This window comes from Paramormyrops kingsleyae, chromosome 4 (assembly GCF_048594095.1).
Source record: "Paramormyrops kingsleyae isolate MSU_618 chromosome 4, PKINGS_0.4, whole genome shotgun sequence".
Taxonomy (NCBI): Eukaryota; Metazoa; Chordata; class Actinopteri; order Osteoglossiformes; family Mormyridae; genus Paramormyrops; species Paramormyrops kingsleyae.
In genome coordinates this window covers 10,507,043-10,525,253 of record NC_132800.1, presented here as the reverse complement: position 1 = coordinate 10,525,253, position 18,211 = coordinate 10,507,043, and the positions used below count along the sequence as shown (strand labels likewise).

Genomic DNA, 18,211 nt, shown 5'->3' with positions numbered 1-18,211 from the left:
GCAGAAGATACAGAGGGGGTGGGAGTTGTGGCAGAGAGTCAAAGCCAGAAGAGCTGCGGGCCTCATTTAGTAGCACAGATGTAGAACATTTAAATCACAGACATATATACACGTACACACATTGTTGGAAAAAAAAAAAAAAAAAACGGGGGGGGGGGGGTCACTCATTTGATTTTTTCGTTTTTTGTGTGTGTCCGGTGTTGGTCGATCTCTGTTGTATTTGGACTGATGTGATGGCAGGGTCGCCATCAATTAAAGGTGGGGTGGATGTACTGTAGGGCAGTGACTCGAACTAGCCACTAAGTGTCGCTGCGGGGGGTTATGCATTGTACATGGCAATGAGTGTTTTCGGCTGTTTCATCCCTTACGGGACACCGGAGTGCAAAACTTTATTGCACGCAAGTCGCCATGTTTCTTTGTTCATTTTGCACTATCCTGTAAGGTAAGCTGTAGTTATTGCGCTGTTCCTTGTTAGTAAATTGTTGCACGTAATACCATCCATGTATTTTCACCTGTACTCCATACTGTTAGGTAAGGTGTTGAACTACTTTTTGATGGAAGTTTGAGGTATTTCTTTTTACTCGTGTCCGTAAGGAAAATGTTACTACTAAGAGCGGCCGATGTGTTGCAGCCGTTCAAGCGGCTGCGGAGTAAGCATATTGTAGGGAAAAGTATTTGTTTTCTTTGTTTATTTTATCAGTCACGTGGGAATGTACTTTTATTTAAATTATTTATTTTGGGGAAAGTTGGGTAACACTTTACTTAAAGCACTGTTGTATAATGCATTATAGATACCTTCATAATGCATTATAGTGCATTCATAAAGTATTATAAACATGGCTATAAATATGTATAAAAATGCATAATACATTACAAACATGTGTATTATGCATTATGAAAGCTTTATGAGGCTCTCATCTATAACGCACTATACATACCTTTATAATGCAAGATAATGGTCGGTATAAACATTAAGGATGCTTTGTACTGCATTATTAAAGTACCTATAGTGCATTATAGATGAGAGCTTCATAAGGCAGTCATAATGCATTATAAGCATGACTATAATGTGTTATGCCTTTTTATAAATATTTATAGCCATGTTTATAATACTTTATGAATGCACTATAATGCATTATGAAGGTATCTATAATGCATTATACAACATTGCTTTAAGTAAAGTGTTACCGAAAGTTGTTTGAGGTAGTCTCCAGAGTATCTTTGTTTGGAGTTATATTATTTTGTGTGTTATCTCTCTATTCAGTTTTGATTTCCGGCACAATGTTTTGTTATTTATGATGTTCATTTTTCACTATCCCGTAAGGTGCCAGAGCCAGCCAGACCCCTGTTGTGACATAAGGGGGACCGCTGGTGCCTGTGAGTAATTAAAGTGCCGCTTTGAGTCTCAGCCGCAATCCAGAACCTTGCGTCCGATGCTTCTTGCCCTCTGCAACACTCCCCAACATACATCGGAAACACAACACAGAGTACCAGGGAGGTGTAGAGGGATTCCAGCAGCCAGCAGGTGCCCAAAACCGGGCATTACCAGCAGTGGGGGGTTACATTTGGTTTGGTAACTTGGAATCACATATAGTGCATCACTGATGATCAGACATGTAGTGAAATCAGGAAGCTATCCACATTAGTCTTAAGTAAAAATAGGCTGCAGTCAGAACAGCAAATCAGCTCAACTATGTCCATTTTCGTTGATATTCTCATTCAAGAAAGATTTACTTTGTTTTAATTTTTGAAGTGTTATTTTGGAGTAATTCTATCAGGTTAATGTTTTACGGTATGTTAAATAATGACTGTACCCATTAACCATATCTGGCGTGTTGTGATGGGGACGTTAACTGAGGGAGAGCACGGTCTCACGTGCTGCGACCGACGGGAAACCCGTAGTTACCTCAGGACGGCAGTCGGGGCGGACGGAAGATTCAGCCGTCTGAAGTTAAACCGTATTTTTTGTGAGAAGTAAAAATGTGTTACGGCTTTATTTTTAATTACTTGTGTAATTATTTACTTAGGTGGAAAGCACTTAGTTCAGCTTTTAATGATTCTTTTCCCGTGTTTTAATGGGGGTGAGAGAGACACCATTTGCTAATTAGCTTGTTGATTGTCAGGTATAGCAGTTCATCATCTTAGTTAGGAAATTTTAATTCTTGCTTGTTGTATTTTGATCATTTTATCTAATGTATGTTGCTAATGTGAGTTATGACTTTTGTTGTTTTTAACTCTATGCTTATTTTTTGCTTTCGCTGTTATGTCTCCCATCTCCGTTTACATGGTTATTATATATGCTGGTTTAATCTAATCGTGTTAGTTATGATAAATTACAGTAAAGTGAATTTATTTAATTGTATTATATGTTTTATGTTACACATTTACGCTTTGAGCAGAGCTGAACCAGGACATTAATATGATAGAATAGGAAGCCTTTATTGTCAGTGCACAGGTAGCAAATACAATAGAGACAGAAATATATAAAATGTACATATACAGGGGAGGGGAAAAGCCCCCCCCTCCCCTAATCAGGATTACATTTTACGTTTTAATCAGACAGAAAAACAGTCATTTTGCATGTTTGTTCAGTTTGCTGAACCCAGTCACTTATTTTGTTTGACACTCGTTACACTTCAGACAGAGTAAAAAGGGTTATACTGGTTAAAAAGCAGATTTTACCTTTTTTGCATGGAGAAGCAGCGACATGTGACACTCTGATAAGGTAAAAATGATTCCTCCAGCACAAAGTGAGCTATCCCAGCATGCACAGGGACACGGAGGAGTTTCCATAAGAAACCCCAAACCCTGGGCAGAGGGGTTCAGTGAATGAGGAGGTGAAGCTGTACAGGAGGGTCAGTCCATCAGAGGAGACTCTGTAGAAGGACAGAGTACCAGCCGCCCAGTCCAGATACACTCCTACTCTGCGGGAGCCTGAGGGTTTTATCGATATGACAGGCTGTTCAGCAATGTGACAAACAGAGTAACTGTCAGGAGTGCAGCGCAGCATCCATGACTTGTCATTGGCTCCAAGCACACAGTCAGCACTGTCTCCTTTCCTCCCGATTCCTTTATAAGTCATTCCTATCAGGGCTCCACCTCCACTCCACTCAGCCTCCCAGTAACAGCAACCAGTTAGACTCTCTCTGCACAGAACTTGGTTCCAGTAGTCAAATCTCTCTGGATGATCAGGATATGGCTGCTTTGTCCCATGTGTCACCTTCCTGTTCCCCCGTGACAGAGACAGGTATGTGTATGCTGTGTTGGGGTCCAGCGTCAGCTGGCAGGAGTCTGTAGGCAAGAGGAAGAGCGATTAATCCCATCACAAAGCTCAGCATCTCCATCATTATCACTGTCACACCTCACACACTCACTAACACAGAACTCGCTCCAATACACACATTTTATTCCCAATATACTCATGTAGCCGCCCGAGTCTGCGGCGCTCCAGCTGCCCCCTGCGCTGTGAGACGCCGCGCTGAGAAGCTCGCTGGGGATCGAACTGCACTTTAGCCTGCGCTTTATTATTCTGCACGATACATAAAATAAAAAACAGCGCAGCATCCCCTAATGAAGCAGGAATTCAAGTATGTGAAATAGCTCAGGAAATGTCGGACGCGCGTGCGATGACGGCAGGAAAACGCGCTGAAATGCTGCATGTGCTAAACTAACAGGATGAATTTCAGGTTAATAAAACTATAAATAACATTTATCAAAAATATTACCTCTTAAAACCCGACAAAAGCAAAATGCGTTGATTTTAGCACATAATTTCAGGCTCGTAACTTTGGATACCAAAATTACCACTAAAAGTGAGTTTGCCTTTACATCAAAATATGAACATCCTGGGAACCACTTAACACACTCACCCACCTCCAGCAGCGCTAAGCGCAGACTGAAGAGACGCTCGGTGTCACAGCCAGTTTGGGGGAGACTACGGGTGGTGACTTAGGACAATACTAACGAATGTCAAAAAGGGTACACACAGCACATGCCCAAAAGGAACTAACATGAAGGTTTTTTGTTTGAAATTACCAATTAAAATTACAATTTTTAAATAAGGAACTAGTCATCTTTAGACGCAAACCTACCCTGTTTGTAAAAAATGAAAGAAGAGACTGACAAATGAAACTAAGTTTTTGTGAATCTTTGAATATTGTCTAAAATCAAACTCACAAATTCACCTGAGCACATGCAAATCCATCTACATACAAGACAAAAAAAAACACACATCACAATAATTGTGTGAAAGTATAATCAAATACATATACCTGAACAGTAAGAACAGTATGTAAACTAATTAAATTTTTTTGCACCTTTTTATCACCACTCCTCACCCCGTGTCTTGCGCTCTCATTGGCTGTAACTCATTATCAGCTGTGGCACTTTCACACCTACAGGATTTGGAGTCGTCAACAAAGTCTAGATATTTACTATACAAATATCTGCCGGGTGTCTGCGATGCAACAGCGCCTCTGTCGGGTCACATCTTTGAACAGTCACACATAGTGATCGAGCTCCGATTTGCCGGCACCAATCGAACACCGATTTTCCCTCCGATCAGGGGGTTTTGTCGGCGATCTCCAAAAACTGTTGTTAAGCAGATTATTGTGGCTAAAATCATGTAGTGTGAACTTAGCTTAAGGATGCAGATAAAAGGCCTTCATGAGTTGTTACTGTGTGGCACCAAAAGTTCCTGCTACCCAAACAAAGTGAGGGCAGCCTCCCTGCTTTCAGCATTACAGTGCATGCTGACATCTAGGACAGCCTGGGCCCTCACCCCCCCCTCTCACTGCTTTCAGCATTACAGTGCATGCTGACATCAAGGATAGCCTGGGCCCTCACCCCCCCCTCTCACTGCTTTCAGCATTACAGTGCATGCTGACATCTAGGACAGCCTGGGTCCTCACCCCCCCCTCTCACTGCTTTCAGCATTACAGTGCATGCTGACATCTAGGACAGCCTGGGCCCTCACCCCCCCCCCTCTCACTGCTTTCAGCATTACAGTGCATGCTGACATCTAGGACAGCCTGGGCCCTCACCCCCCCCTCTCACTGCTTTCAGCATTACAGTGCATGCTGACATCAAGGATAGCCTGGGCCCTCACCCCCCCCTCTCACTGCTTTCAGCATTACAGTGCATGCTGACATCTAGGACAGCCTGGGCCCTCACCCCCCCCTCTCACTGCTTTCAGCATTACAGTGCATGCTGACATCTAGGATAGCCTGGGCCCTCACCCCCCCCCTCTCACTGCTTTCAGCATTACAGTGCATGCTGACATCTAGGATAGCCTGGGCCCTCACCCCCCCCCCCTCTCACTGCTTTCAGCATTACAGTGCATGCTGACATCTAGGACAGCCTGGGCCCTCACCCCCCCCCCCCCCCCCTCCCTGCTTTCAGCATTACAGTGCATGCTGACATCTAGGACAGCCTGGGCCCTCACCCCCCACCCCCCACCCCCCACACTTACTTGGTTTGGATCCACTGCTGTAGCTACAGCCCACACTAGGCAGTGAGGAGCAGCCCCAGTGTCAGCCATTCCTCTTCTGAGTAACTTCAGGGGGAACAAAGTGCATCAAAGCCCACAACTACTCTATCTAATCTGACCCCAGTTGTGTGTCACCTACAGACTGGGTCAGACAATGTGTTTAATACATTAATCTTGGCTTCACTGAATATCAGGTCTTTGGCTGGCAAATCACTATACGACGCAGTTTTCCACCCCCTAGACCAGGAGTCAGCAACCTTTTAAAGCAAAGAGCCATTTTATCCTAAACGTCTGACCCAAGATTTACAAAGAGCTGGTGAGTAGAGAAGGGGGTTTGAGATAATTTTTTTTATGCAATATGGGTGTATATGCATTTAAGACAAAAACAAAACTTGAAGTACTTACAAAAAATAAAGATAGATCATTTCGGGGGGGGGGGGGGCATCTCAGTTTTAAATCACTCGGACACATTACAGCCGAAAAGTGACTAATATTACGACACCGTTCAGTTCTGCAGTGACAGTCTTCACCCTCACTCCTCCTTTCCTGAGTAAAGTTTCTTTGTCTCTGTAGTTGTCTGCCCTTCACTCTGCACTTCACTGTAACTACTGACTGAGCAGCGCAAAATGTCCTCACCACTCCAAACTCAGCTGGATATAATAAGTAAGTCGGAGAAAATATACCAGTTTTTACGAAGACCTGGGAAGGAATGATGACAATTTACTACAAAGAGTATATGAAAGAATTAGGATTCCCAATAAACACTGAAGCGTACATCCAATTTCAGTTAATGATTAATTTGACCAGAGATGTAATCCTATCGTAGAGAATGACATTGAGGAAGATGTAAATGATGCAGGTAAGACATCACAGATATACATATAGCTAAAGAAATATTTAAATTAATGATATTAACCCATAAATGAATAATTTATCTTTACGAAAGTATTACCATAATATGTTAGGAAATGAAAATGTGAATGTGTCTGTCATTCTGAGAAGAGCCGCAGCCACGTGGTCAAAGAGCCGCATGTGTCTCGCGAGCGGAAGGTTGCTGACTCCTGCCCTAGACCATGCAACCTTGACAGAAACTGTTCAGCACCTCAGGCCTGAACACATACACCATAGCACTGACACTACAGGTGTTAAGGTTTTAAATGACATCCATCTCAGCAGTGATGAATCAAAAATCTTGATTTTGATTTGTATTATTGGATCTCAGTGCTGCTTTCAGCACAGTTGACCATAAGGTAATATTACATAATAGCACAAGAGCATATTACACTTGACCTTAAATCATTGCACTGGCTTCCTGAGTGTCACGGGATTCGTTGTAAAATATTATTCTCGTGTACAAAGTACTAATTGGACTCAGACCTAAATACATTTCTGATTTCCTTGAACGTTGTTTAGCATCCAGACCCCTGAGGGCATCTGACAAAGGTTTACTCAATGTCCCAGAATGAAGACCAAGCAGGATGAAGCAGCTGTTAGTCTCTATGCTCCCTGTCTGTGGTACAAGCTTCCTGAAGACCTGAGGTCTGCAAACACTGTCAGCTCATTATAATCAGGGCTTCAAACATTACTGTTTCCTACAGCTTTTCAATAAATTAAACCTGAGTTTAGTCATATGCTGCCTCTACAATGTCACTTCTTTTTAGTTAATAATTTATTTGTTTGTTTGGCTTTTAGGCTTTTTAAAATGTCTTTTAAATTGACAATGAACGAAGTCCCACTAAGTACCAAAAAAGTACCCAAGCTGCTTTGGTACTTTGGCTACAGGAACTTTTGGTTCTGGTCCTTAGCTGGAAGTCAATGGAAAAGGGAAAGTATCAAATGTACCGTACCTGGTGAAGTGGAAAAGTACCCTGAATGAACTTGCCTTGCTTTGCAATTGGATCCAAGGGCTATTGACATAAAGAGCTCATGTAAATGTAAAAGGCCAAGAGGCAGCGTGTATTAGGATGAATTCGCCGACGATTATGTCACCCACGTGACATGGAATTAATCCTTCTATTGTAATATTCTGGGAAGTTGTAATTGTGGATTAATTCTGATCGTGTATGGACTAAATCATCCTGAAATTCAGATTAATCATCCATGATTCACAGAGAATATTATTGAACTGCACGAACATGTTATTCTTTACCAATCCCCTGTAAAACCTATTTCTTCATAAATAACTTGTGTCTCATAAAAAGAAGCCAATATGCTAATCTGGGCCATTAGATCAGCATGCAGGATGCTTATCTTGGTTTCAGGAGGCAGGGGAGGGTCGGTATACAGCACCCTATATTGCCTTTAGGGGGGGACAGGGAGGCATTGCGCAAAGACACCTGGCGCAAGGACGCCTATCTTACCATGTTATCGCAAGCAGCATCACTCGGACAAAAGGGGGAATTTGAGAACATATTGCCTGGGGGGAAGGGGTGAGCCTGGCCAGCTTACCCCCTGCCCACACGCAACACTAAATATAGTATAAAGGAAGGGGGAGATCCCAGTACTGACCGGAGTTCAGCCGTGGGATAGAGCGCGCATCGCCCGGCACTTTCTCAGGACTCACGTGTTGGTCTCCTGCCAGGACTGAAAAGGGCTCCCCAGTCCGTGTGTGAAGGTGGGTGATGATGGCACGTCCGAGTGTAAATAGTTTTTCAGCTGCTTATGCGTTTAATTGATTATGGGGATTAATTATCACCACTCGTGATAATAATTTCCATTTTCTATATTTTATTGTTTATTTTCTATATACATTAGTTTATATGATATATAATATTCTATATCCCTTGTGGTACGAGGTTATTTTGCATTGCTTTTAACTGATATCTTGATATTGATTTTAATGCGAAGTTATCTTGTATTACTTGTAATAAAGTGTTTTTTAGTGAACCTAAGCGTGCTTGTTTGTTCCTTCGAGAGCCCAATATCCCTCTCTCATCCATTTTAATACACAGCGGGAGAGAGAAAGAGAAGCTCCCCTACAGGGAGAGAGAAGCGTGTGTGTGAACAGACTCACATTGTAAGAATTCTGCTCTGGTCCTGGTCACTAATACCGGTAGGATGGTGTCTTTGGTAACTAGAAGGAGACAGAGAGAAACAGGGATGTGAGTAAAAGGAATTTACTTGTGGGAGATGGACGTCACTCACTGTGGAGACACCAGCAGTAGATTATTATCATTATGAGGAAAAAATAACATGCATTTTAACAAGTGCAAATCATTATAAGTTACACAAAATACAGATTTATGGATTCTATAATGCAGAAGAAACATGATTCATGTGATCTGGGTTTTGTACCCTATGGAATGTAGAGCTCTTTCATCAGTTTTCACAAATATTTAGTCTTAATGCATAAAGAAACTGACCTGGTTACACAAACATGAGACTGTACTGCATACTCTCTCTGCATGGTCTATATTAACATGAACATACAGGAAAATGTATTTATATATTCACCTGTGTGATGGATCTCTGCCATTTTCTTTTTGGAAACATTTCCCAGTTGATCCTTCAGTTCAGAAACCACCTTCCTCACGTTCTCTAAAGAGCAGCGTGGATAGACAGAGATTCTGGGTCCAGATCCAGCTTCAGGGACAACAGGAAGACCCTGGAAACTCTAAAGACACACAGTCTGATTAAACAGCTTCATAACAACAAATGTGTATTGTAATGGAATGAGCAGGATCATTAACATCTAACAAATGACAGACCCCAGGTGGGCCCACCACCCGCAAGGGGAATGTCAGGGGTTCGGTGCTTTGTGGATTGGGTGGCGGCCAAGGGAGGCCCTGGTGGTCCGATCCCCGGCTGACAAAACTGGCTTTCGGGACATGGAATGTCACCTCTCTGGTGGGGAAGGAGCCTGAGCTTGTGCGTGAGGTTGAGAGGTATCGACTAGATATAGTCGGGCTCACCTCAACACATAGCTTGGGTTCTGGAACCAATCTCCTGGAGAGGGGCTGGACGCTCTTTTACTCTGGAGTTGCGGCGGGTGAGCGACGTCGGGCTGGGGTAGGGCTATTGGTGGCCCCACAGCTCGGTGCATTAACATCAGAGTTTACCCCAGTGAACGAGAGGGCTGTTTCCCTGCGCCTTCGGGTCGGGGATAGGTCTCTGACTGTCATCTGCGCTTATGCGCCGAATGTCAGTTCGGAGTACCCGGCCTTCTTGGATTCCCTTAGCGGTATGCTATTTGGTGTGCCGCGGGGGGATTCCATCGTTTTGCTGGGGGACTTCAACGCTCACGTGGGCAATGACAGTGTGACCTGGAAGGGGGTGATTGGGAGGAACGGCCTCCCTGATCTGAATCCGAGTGGTGTTCAGTTATTGGACTTCTGTGCAATGCATGGTTTGTCCATAACGAACACCATGTTCGAGCATAAGGGTGTCCATAAGTGGACATGGTACGAACATGCCCGGGGCTACAGGTCGATGATCGATTTTATAATCGTATCAACTGATCTGCGGCCCTCTGTCTTGGACACCCGGGTAAAGAGAGGGGCAGAGCTGTCAACTGATCACCACCTGGTGATGAGTTGGCTCAGGTGGCGGGGGAGGAAGCCGGTCAGACCTGGTAGGCCCAAGCGTATAGTGAGGGTCTGCTGGGAACGTCTGGCAGAGGCTCCTGTTCGCTGGAGCTTTAACTCGTGCCTCCGGCAGAATTCCGACTGCATGCCGGGGGAGGTGGGGGACATTGAGTCCGAATGGACACTGTTCCGGACCTCCATTGTGGAAGCGGCCGTACGGAGCTGTGGCTGCAGGGCGGTAACCCCCGTACCCGATGGTGGACACCAGAGGTGAGGGGGGCCGTGAGGCTGAAGAAGGAGGCTTACCGGGAATTATTAGCCCGGGGGTCTCCGGAGGCAGCTGACGGGTACCGGCGGGCCAGGCGGAACGCGGCTCGGGCGGTCACAGAAGCAAAAACCCGGGTGTGGGAGGAGTTCGGTGAGGCCATGGAAAGTGACTTTCGGTCGGCCTCAAAAAGGTTCTGGCAAACCATACGGAGTATCAGGAGGGGGAAGCAGCTCCTGGTTCCTACTATTTATAGTGGGGGGGGGGGGGTTGTTGACCTCATCTGGGGACATCATCCGGAGGTGGAAGGAATACTTTGAGGACCTCCTCAACCCTGCCTCCGATACATCTACACATACTGCCTTTGAGACATCTGAGGGCGTAGAGCCCGAGGGTGCTGGGGGGGGCTTGCCCATCACTGAGGCTGAGGTGGCTGCGGCGGTTAAACAACTCCGTGGTGGCCGGGCCCCGGGGGTGGACGAGATCCGCCCGGAGTACCTGAAGGCTCTAGATGTTGTGGGGCTGTCGTGGCTGACACGCCTTCTCAACAGTGCGTGGAGGTCAGGGACAGTGCCGCTGGATTGGCAGACCGGGGTGGTGGTCCCCTTATTTAAGAAAGGGGACCGGAGGGTGTGTTCCAACTACAGGGGGATCACACTTCTCAGCCTCCCTGGGAAGGTCTATTCCGGGGTACTGGAGAGGAGGGTGAGATCGATGGTCGAATCTCGGATTCAGGAGGAACAATGCGGTTTTCGTCCTGGTCGTGGAGCACTGGACCAGCTTTATACCCTTGCAGGGGTACTGGAGGGGGCCTGGGAGTTTGCCTATCCAGTCTACATGTGTTTTGTGGATTTGGAAAAGGCTTACGACCGGGTTCCCCGAGGTGCTCTGTGGGGGGTGCTTCGGGAGTATGGGGTCCGGGGTCCACTGTTGTGGGCGATCCGGTCCCTGTACGAACGGAGCAGAAGCTTGGTCCGCATTGCCGGCAATAAGTCGGACGTGTTCCAGGTGCGTGTTGGGCTCCGCCAGGGCTGCCCTTTGTCATCGGTCCTGTTTATCATATTTATGGACAGGATTTCTAGGCGCAGCCAAGGCGTTGAGGGTGTCCAGTTTGGTGACCTCAGGATTGCCTCGCTGCTTTTTGCAGACGATGTCGTCCTGTTGGCTTCATCTGCTGGGGATCTCCAGCAGGCACTGGGGCGTTTCGCAGCCGAGTGCGAAGCGGCAGGGATGAGGATTAGCACCTCCAAGTCCGAGACCATGGTTCTCAGCCGGAAACGGGTGGTTTGCCCTCTTCAGGTTGGGGAAGACGTACTGCCTCAAGTGGAGGAGTTTAAGTATCTCGGGGTCTTGTTCACGAGTGAGGGTAGGCGGGATCGGGAGTTGGATAGACGGATCGGAGCGGCGTCTGCAGTTCTGCAGGCGCTTAACCGATCTGTTGTGGCTAAGAAAGAACTGAGCCAAAAAGCCAAACTCTCGATCTATTGGTCCATCTTGGTCCCTACCCTCACCTATGGTCATGAGCTATGGGTAATGACCGAAAGAACGAGATCGCGAATACAAGCGGCCGAAATGAGGTTTCTCCGCAGGGTGTCTGGGCTCTCCCTTAGGGATAGGGTGAGAAGTTCGGATATCCGGGAGGGCCTCGGAGTAGAACCGCTGCTTCTTCACGTCGAAAGGAGCCAGTTGAGGTGGTTTGGACATCTGGTGCGGATGCCTCCTGGGCGGCTACCCGGAGAGGTTTTCCGTGCCTGTCCTACAGGGAGGAGGCCCCGAGGCAGGCCCAGGACTCGCTGGAGGGATTATATCTCTCGGCTGGCCTGGGAACGCCTCGGTGTCCCCCCCGAGGAGCTGGTGGGGTTAGCTGGGGAGAGGGAGGCCTGGGTGCCTCTACTGAAGCTGCTACCCCCGCGACCCGAACCCCGGACAAGCGGAAGATGATGGATGGATGGATGGAAATGACAGACCATTTGAAATACAAATGAGAACATGCATCCATTTGAATACTCTGGTTTTCTTATTGTCAAAGTAGCTGTTCTGTTACCTTGAGGAAATGGATGTGATCCTCTGTGTGTGAAAGCTGCTCCAGCTCAGAGTGTCTCCTCTTCAGCTCATAGATCTCCTGTTTCATTCTCTCCATGTCTCTTTCAGCCTGACTCACTGCACCCTTCAACTGATTTCTGATCAGCTTTGTCACCTCAGAGCGTCTTCTCTCAATGGAGCGGATCATCTCAGTGAAGATCCTCTCGCTGTCCTGTACTGCTGACTGTGCTGATCTCTGTTGGTGACACAGGGAGCAGAGGACAGTAAATTACAATTGGCCCCTTTTGAGACTCCAGAGAGCCTCATTGTACAATAGTGATGTGAGCTGACAGGAGGTATAAAAACAGCACAGGGCTGGGGTTTGGAGCGTCATGATGCTGGATGCCTCAGGTAGTGAAACCTGAGCATTGGCAGAGACTGGTGGCAGGTTGGTTGTCACCATTGCGTCTCAGTTTAATTGGTAACTTCATGGTGTTTATTTCCATTGCACAGGTATATGAAAACTTGCTTTTTCTCAAATAAGCCTTAAATGGCATTTTTCCAAAGAAGTAGGATAACGCCTGTAACCCCAGGTTAGTTAAACCCTGTTTGTGAGCATGAGCCCGGATCGCTTGCAGGAACCACGCCCCCCAGCCCGATGTATCTCGCCTGAATACTGACAGCTGATTCCTTTTACTCCTGGTTACTGGTAGTATAAAATCCGGTAAACTGGGTAAACTGGCTTTATCAATGTAAGGTTTAATCTTATCATGCTAGACTGCTGAGTGTTTCTCTGCCACGGTTCTCCCATGTTGGTGAGGTTCCTCCTGTGACCCTTTGTGTGCCTGATCTCCCAGACCCTCCCACCGAAGTGACTGCTGATCCCGACCCCCATCTAGGTGTGCCTGAGTGTCTCTCCTTCACCGTGTCCCCATGAGTGTTTGCCTTTTCCCTCACTCCCCTGGGTAGATTACCTTCCTTTCTGATCTCTGTTACCAACCCCGACTTTGACTCCTGTACTGTGCTTAGGCTCTATCACTGCACCCTGTTTGGGTGCCCTGTTCCTGTTCTGTCTCATGACCCTGTTATCTGGCACCTTTGTCCCACCAAACCTCTGACCCAGAGTAACCCACAGTGACCTTAGTATGATTAATCCGCTCAGATCTATAAATCTGTTAACTCTGGGGAAGAGTCTTGATCCAAGATGATCACAAGCCAGCTGTTATCTTCTCTTCAGGTTCATACTCACTCTGAATGAGCCCACAGCCTCTCTCAGCTCCTGCAGCTCCTTCTCTCTCATTTGAATTCTCTGCTGAAATTTCTTATGTGTTTCTCTCATTTGTTTCTACAGACAGGAAACAAGATGAAAAAAAAGTTTGTTTCATTAGCTGAGATGCAAGTCTTTAATCACCTTATTCAGGGTGGACCCCAGCCTTATGCCGTATGCTGCCTGGGAAAGGATCCAGGTCCCCATGACCCTGACATAGATAAGTGTCAGGGTCGGCCTCCCGCTGTGGTCCTTCCGTGCCCCTTCCCCGTTTGACCAGCAGGTGGTGCTGGTCATCCCGTTCATACGTCAGTCCTTGTTCTCCCCTGTTACCTGTCTGGTCTTGTGGCTCAATGTGTAGAGCATGTGGTTGTCTGTGTACCCTTCTGTCTTGAGTACCCTTCCGTCCTATGTTTGAATCCCACCTCCTGTTTTTGTATTTTGCTCCCTAGTGTTTCATTTGAGTTTCTTTAGTTCTTGTGTCTGATTTTGTAGTTGGTTTTGTTCCTTGTGCCCCTGCTTGTGTCTTTACCTGTTTAATTCCCTAGTGTTGGCTTCTGTTTCCTTGGTTAGTTATTAGTTTCCCTGTTTTCAGTTCCTTTTGAGTTCATTGGTTTCACCTGTGCCCTGTTTCCTTGGTTTTGTTAATTAGCCTCACCTGTCCTGTGTTAGTCTCGTTACCCATTAGTATTTTAGTTCCTGCCTGTGTTCAGTTCCCCAGTGGTTCGTTGTCTTTGTCTAGGTTGTTCGTGATGGCGTGTTAGTTAATTTGTATTGCTTGTGTTTCATGGTTTGTTTCTGCGATTCCCCGTATTAGTTGTGTAGTTAGGTTTTGTTATTTAATTTTGCTAATTAATCCCTTTTTAGTTTTTGACCCCTCGTGGTCCTTTTGGTTTCTTTGTGTTTGTAGCTTTTCTGTTTAATTTAATAAATCCCCCTTTTGTTCTGGAGCCGCAAGTGGGTCGTCCGCCATCCTTTCCGTGCCTGCACCATGCCGCGTTCCCGTGCCCGAGATGCCCACAACCGTGACAGATAAGTGCATAGGAGATGGATGGATGGATGGATGGATATTCTCAAATGATTGATTGACTGTAGGTAGGATAAACTGGACACAGACCCTTTGACTCACCATCATTGTACTGAGTTGTTGTTTCTGCACTTGTGACCCTCCTGTTAGCTTTAACAAGTCTGGCTATTCTCCTCTGACTTCTCTCATTAAAAAGGTATTTTCACCCACAGACTCACCACAGGTGTTTATGTTACTGCACCATTCTCAGTAAACTCTACACACTGCAGTGTGTTAAAATCCCAGGATGGTGGCTGTTTCTGAGATGCTGGACCCACAGCATTTGGCAGCAACAATCACACCACAGCCTCTTAGCTCAGACATCTCAGCCATTCAGATGCTCAGCAAACAGTAAGTGAACCTCTGAACCCTGTTTGCTTGCTGTATGTATCCAGCTGCAGCCACGTGATTCACTGTTTAAAGGAGTTTTCAGTAGGAATTCAATGAACTTTTTACAGACAACAATTCTGAACTTTTTACACTTTATAACATTTTGCATTCTCAGTTCATTTTTCTTTCACTTTCCCAAACTAGACCTGACCTTAGTGTCTTCATAGCAGGTAAATTCAAACGCACTGAGAAGTCATTTTTATTTCAAATACATTTTAAAATTTATATAAGAGCGTTTGTCGCCTGACCTGTATCTTCGCCCTTCCTGCAGCAGCTGAGACTGTATAATGGCCTCTGTGTTCATCCATTGTACAGAGATAACAGATACACTGCTGGTCGGTACAGCAGTAGACCTCCAGCGGTCTGTCATGCTGGGAACAGACCTTGTCCTGCAGACGTCCAGTGACATCAGTCAGCTTGTGCTTCTTAAAAGCTGGAGACTCATAGTGAGGCTGGAGGTGAGTTTCACAGTAAGAGGCCAGACACACCAGGCAGGACTTCACAGCTTTGTGTTTTCTCCCAGTACAGACGTCACACTCCACATCTCCAGGTCCAGCATAATGGTCAGCAGGAGTAGCTGCTTGTAGTCCAGTCTTCTTCAGTTTCTCCACCACTTCAGCCAGTATGGTGTTTCTGTTCAGAACAGGTCTGGGTATGAAGGTCTGTCTGCACTGGGGGCAGCTGTAAACTGCAAGATGGTCCTCCTGATCCCAGCAGCTCTTAATGCAGCTCATACAGTAACTGTGTCCACAGCCTATAGTCACTGGATCCTTCAGTTGATCCAGACAGATTTGACATCTGAACTGGTTCGGATCCAGTGCTGAACTGGGTTCTGCCATTTTACAACAATCCCCGATAGAATTTAGTTTCGTTTTCTCTCACAGTCATCTATGTGTGGGAATTGGGAGGAACTTCCTGCTTCTCAGGCTGCAGTAGGTGTGGTTTTGGACTGAGGCCAGACTGAGAAGAGCAGACTGAGCAAACACTGGATTTCAAATTTAAGAGTAAAATATTACATTGTACAAAATGTACACACAACAGACATTTATTTAGCTTTTATGCGTATAACTGTTACTGATTTCCCACAGACAAGCTATAATCTTAGGATTTGATTGTTTTAGGTTGAAATTAGATAGAAAGGAATAAGAGAGCAGTTCTATTGAGAATGAATTTCTGTGTCTGTTTAGAAGATTCTTTGCTTTTTTTTCTCCAGATGAAGCAGATTTACTGGAAGAAAAGTAATTTGATTTGGATTTGAAACTATCATGTAGTATCAGATATAACATGCAGGTATGTGCAATTATAGGTTAAGACATCAGTTTCATTAAACACTGCTACGGTAAAATTTCACATTTAAGCCAAAAGTCAATGGACCACTTCAGCCAACCCGAGGAACTTCAAGCCTGGAGGCAAGAAGTGAGAGCAGCTAGTCTGAAGTCCTGAAGGAGCTGGAGCCCTTTCTTTGGAACAGTGTGGATCCGTCCTCCATTACTGCTTATCCTGTACAGGGGGTGGGAGTCTGGAGCCTGTCCCAGGTGGCACAGGGCGGGAGGGCATGATGGATAGGATACTAGTTTATAGCAGAGCACACTCACACACACAATCACACACTAAGGACAGGGGACACGATGGATAGGATACTAGTTTATAGCAGAGCACACTCACACACACAATCACACACTAAGGACAGGGGACACGATGGATAGGATACTAGTTTATAGCAGAGCACACACTCACACACACAATCACACACTAAGGACAGGGGACGCGATGGATAGGATACTAGTTTATAGCAGAGCACACACTCACACACACAATCACACACTAAGGGCAGGGGACACGATGGATAGGATACTAGTTTATAGGAGAGCATACACTCACACACACAATCACACACTAAGGACAGGGGACACGATGGATAGGATACTAGTTTATAGCAGAGCACACACTCACACACACAATCATACGCTAAGGACAGGGGGCACGATGGATAGGATACTAGTTTATAGCAGAGCACACACTCACACACACAATCACACACTAAGGACAGCTTAGAGATCCCAATCGGCTGGCCACATGTTTTCAGTCTCTGAAGTAGGAGAAAACTCATGTTGGGGGAACATGCAAACTTCACATACGGAGTGGTGGAGTGGTGGGGTGGTGGGGGGGGGGGGCAGAGCCAGAGGTTACACCCTGAAGCCCCACACCTCCCCACAATCACACATACTGTTAGGATTTATTTAAAGTCACAATGTAATGCTGCAGAATTTTGAACTAGTATAAGCTTCATTTTCAGGAACTGTGTTGTAATTTTAGCAGACTTTTAGAATATTAACTAACCGGATTTACCTGTTTCCCCATCCTTTACCTAAGCAGGTGTGATCTCTGTGCCTTCAGACATAGTTGACACACTCACTTGCATATATTTACATTTACATTTCTGGAGGTAATTTGACTTTTCCACCCTTTCTCCCATACTTCCTCAGAAATTTGTGTTCCCAATTCCTTTTCCCAACTCTTTTTAACATGTTTTGTTAATGTTTTTCAATAATAAATTACCTTGATATTACCTCTATATAATCTGGATAAGATAGAACTACCCAGCTAAATTTCTTGAAGAAAATAACGGTGAAATTGCAGATGCCTATAGAAATCTGATTTGCCCACCTGTCCAAGTCATAGTAAAAGTTTTTAGTGAGTGGTGTATAACTCACGTCATATAGTTTGGAAATATTACAGTACAGCTACACCCCAAGATACTTAAGAACATAAGAAATTTACAAAGGAGAGGAGGCCATTCGGCCCATCAAGCTCGTTTGGGGAGAACTTAACTAATAGCTCAGAGTTGTTAAAATCTTATCAAGCTCTGATTTAAAGGAACCCAGGGTTTTAGCTTCCACTACACTAGCAGGAAGACTATTCCATACTCTAACTACACGCTGTATAATATATTTCAAATGGCAGTTAAGGGGGTTTCTACATTTAAGTATTTCTGAAGGGGTAAAATTGAACAAAATCTGAGTTTTACTGACATTCAACAAATAACCTATTAATTGACCACATATATCCAAAAGCAGCATTAGGGCTGGAAGGCTGAGCTCTGGATTGCTAAGATACACCATCACATCACCAGCACACACAGAAACCTTGTGTTCTCTTTCCCTTATTGTTACACCCTCTACAGAGAGAC

General features: G+C 45.5%; 1 protein-coding gene across 1 annotated transcript; it reads right to left on the bottom strand.

Moving 5' to 3' along the window:
• Positions 1-2,418: 2,418 nt before the first annotated feature.
• On the bottom strand, positions 2,419-15,912 carry LOC111841369 (tripartite motif-containing protein 16-like). Its single transcript, XM_072710641.1, has 6 exons — positions 15,270-15,912; positions 13,548-13,643; positions 12,321-12,554; positions 8,942-9,101; positions 8,502-8,561; positions 2,419-3,291 (listed from the first exon to the last, which is right to left on the bottom strand). Exons 1-6 carry the CDS (start codon positions 15,858-15,860, stop codon positions 2,756-2,758), a joined length of 1,677 nt encoding a protein of 558 aa, XP_072566742.1. The 5' UTR covers positions 15,861-15,912; the 3' UTR covers positions 2,419-2,755.
• Positions 15,913-18,211: the final 2,299 nt, after the last annotated feature.

What these genes read in the sequence shown, in the direction of transcription:
- LOC111841369 (XM_072710641.1), bottom strand. Translation starts at nt 15,860, where the DNA reads ATGGCAGAACCCAGTTCAGCACTGGATCCGAACCAGTTCAGATGTCAA. An exon ending in CAGGAAGGGCGAAGATACAG is followed by an intron (nt 13,644 to 15,269) that starts GTCAGGCGACAA and finishes TCCTGTCTGTAG; the next exon opens with AAACAAATGAGAGAAACACA. An exon ending in ATCACATCCATTTCCTCAAG is followed by an intron (nt 9,102 to 12,320) that starts GTAACAGAACAG and finishes GTGTGTCTTTAG; the next exon opens with AGTTTCCAGGGTCTTCCTGT.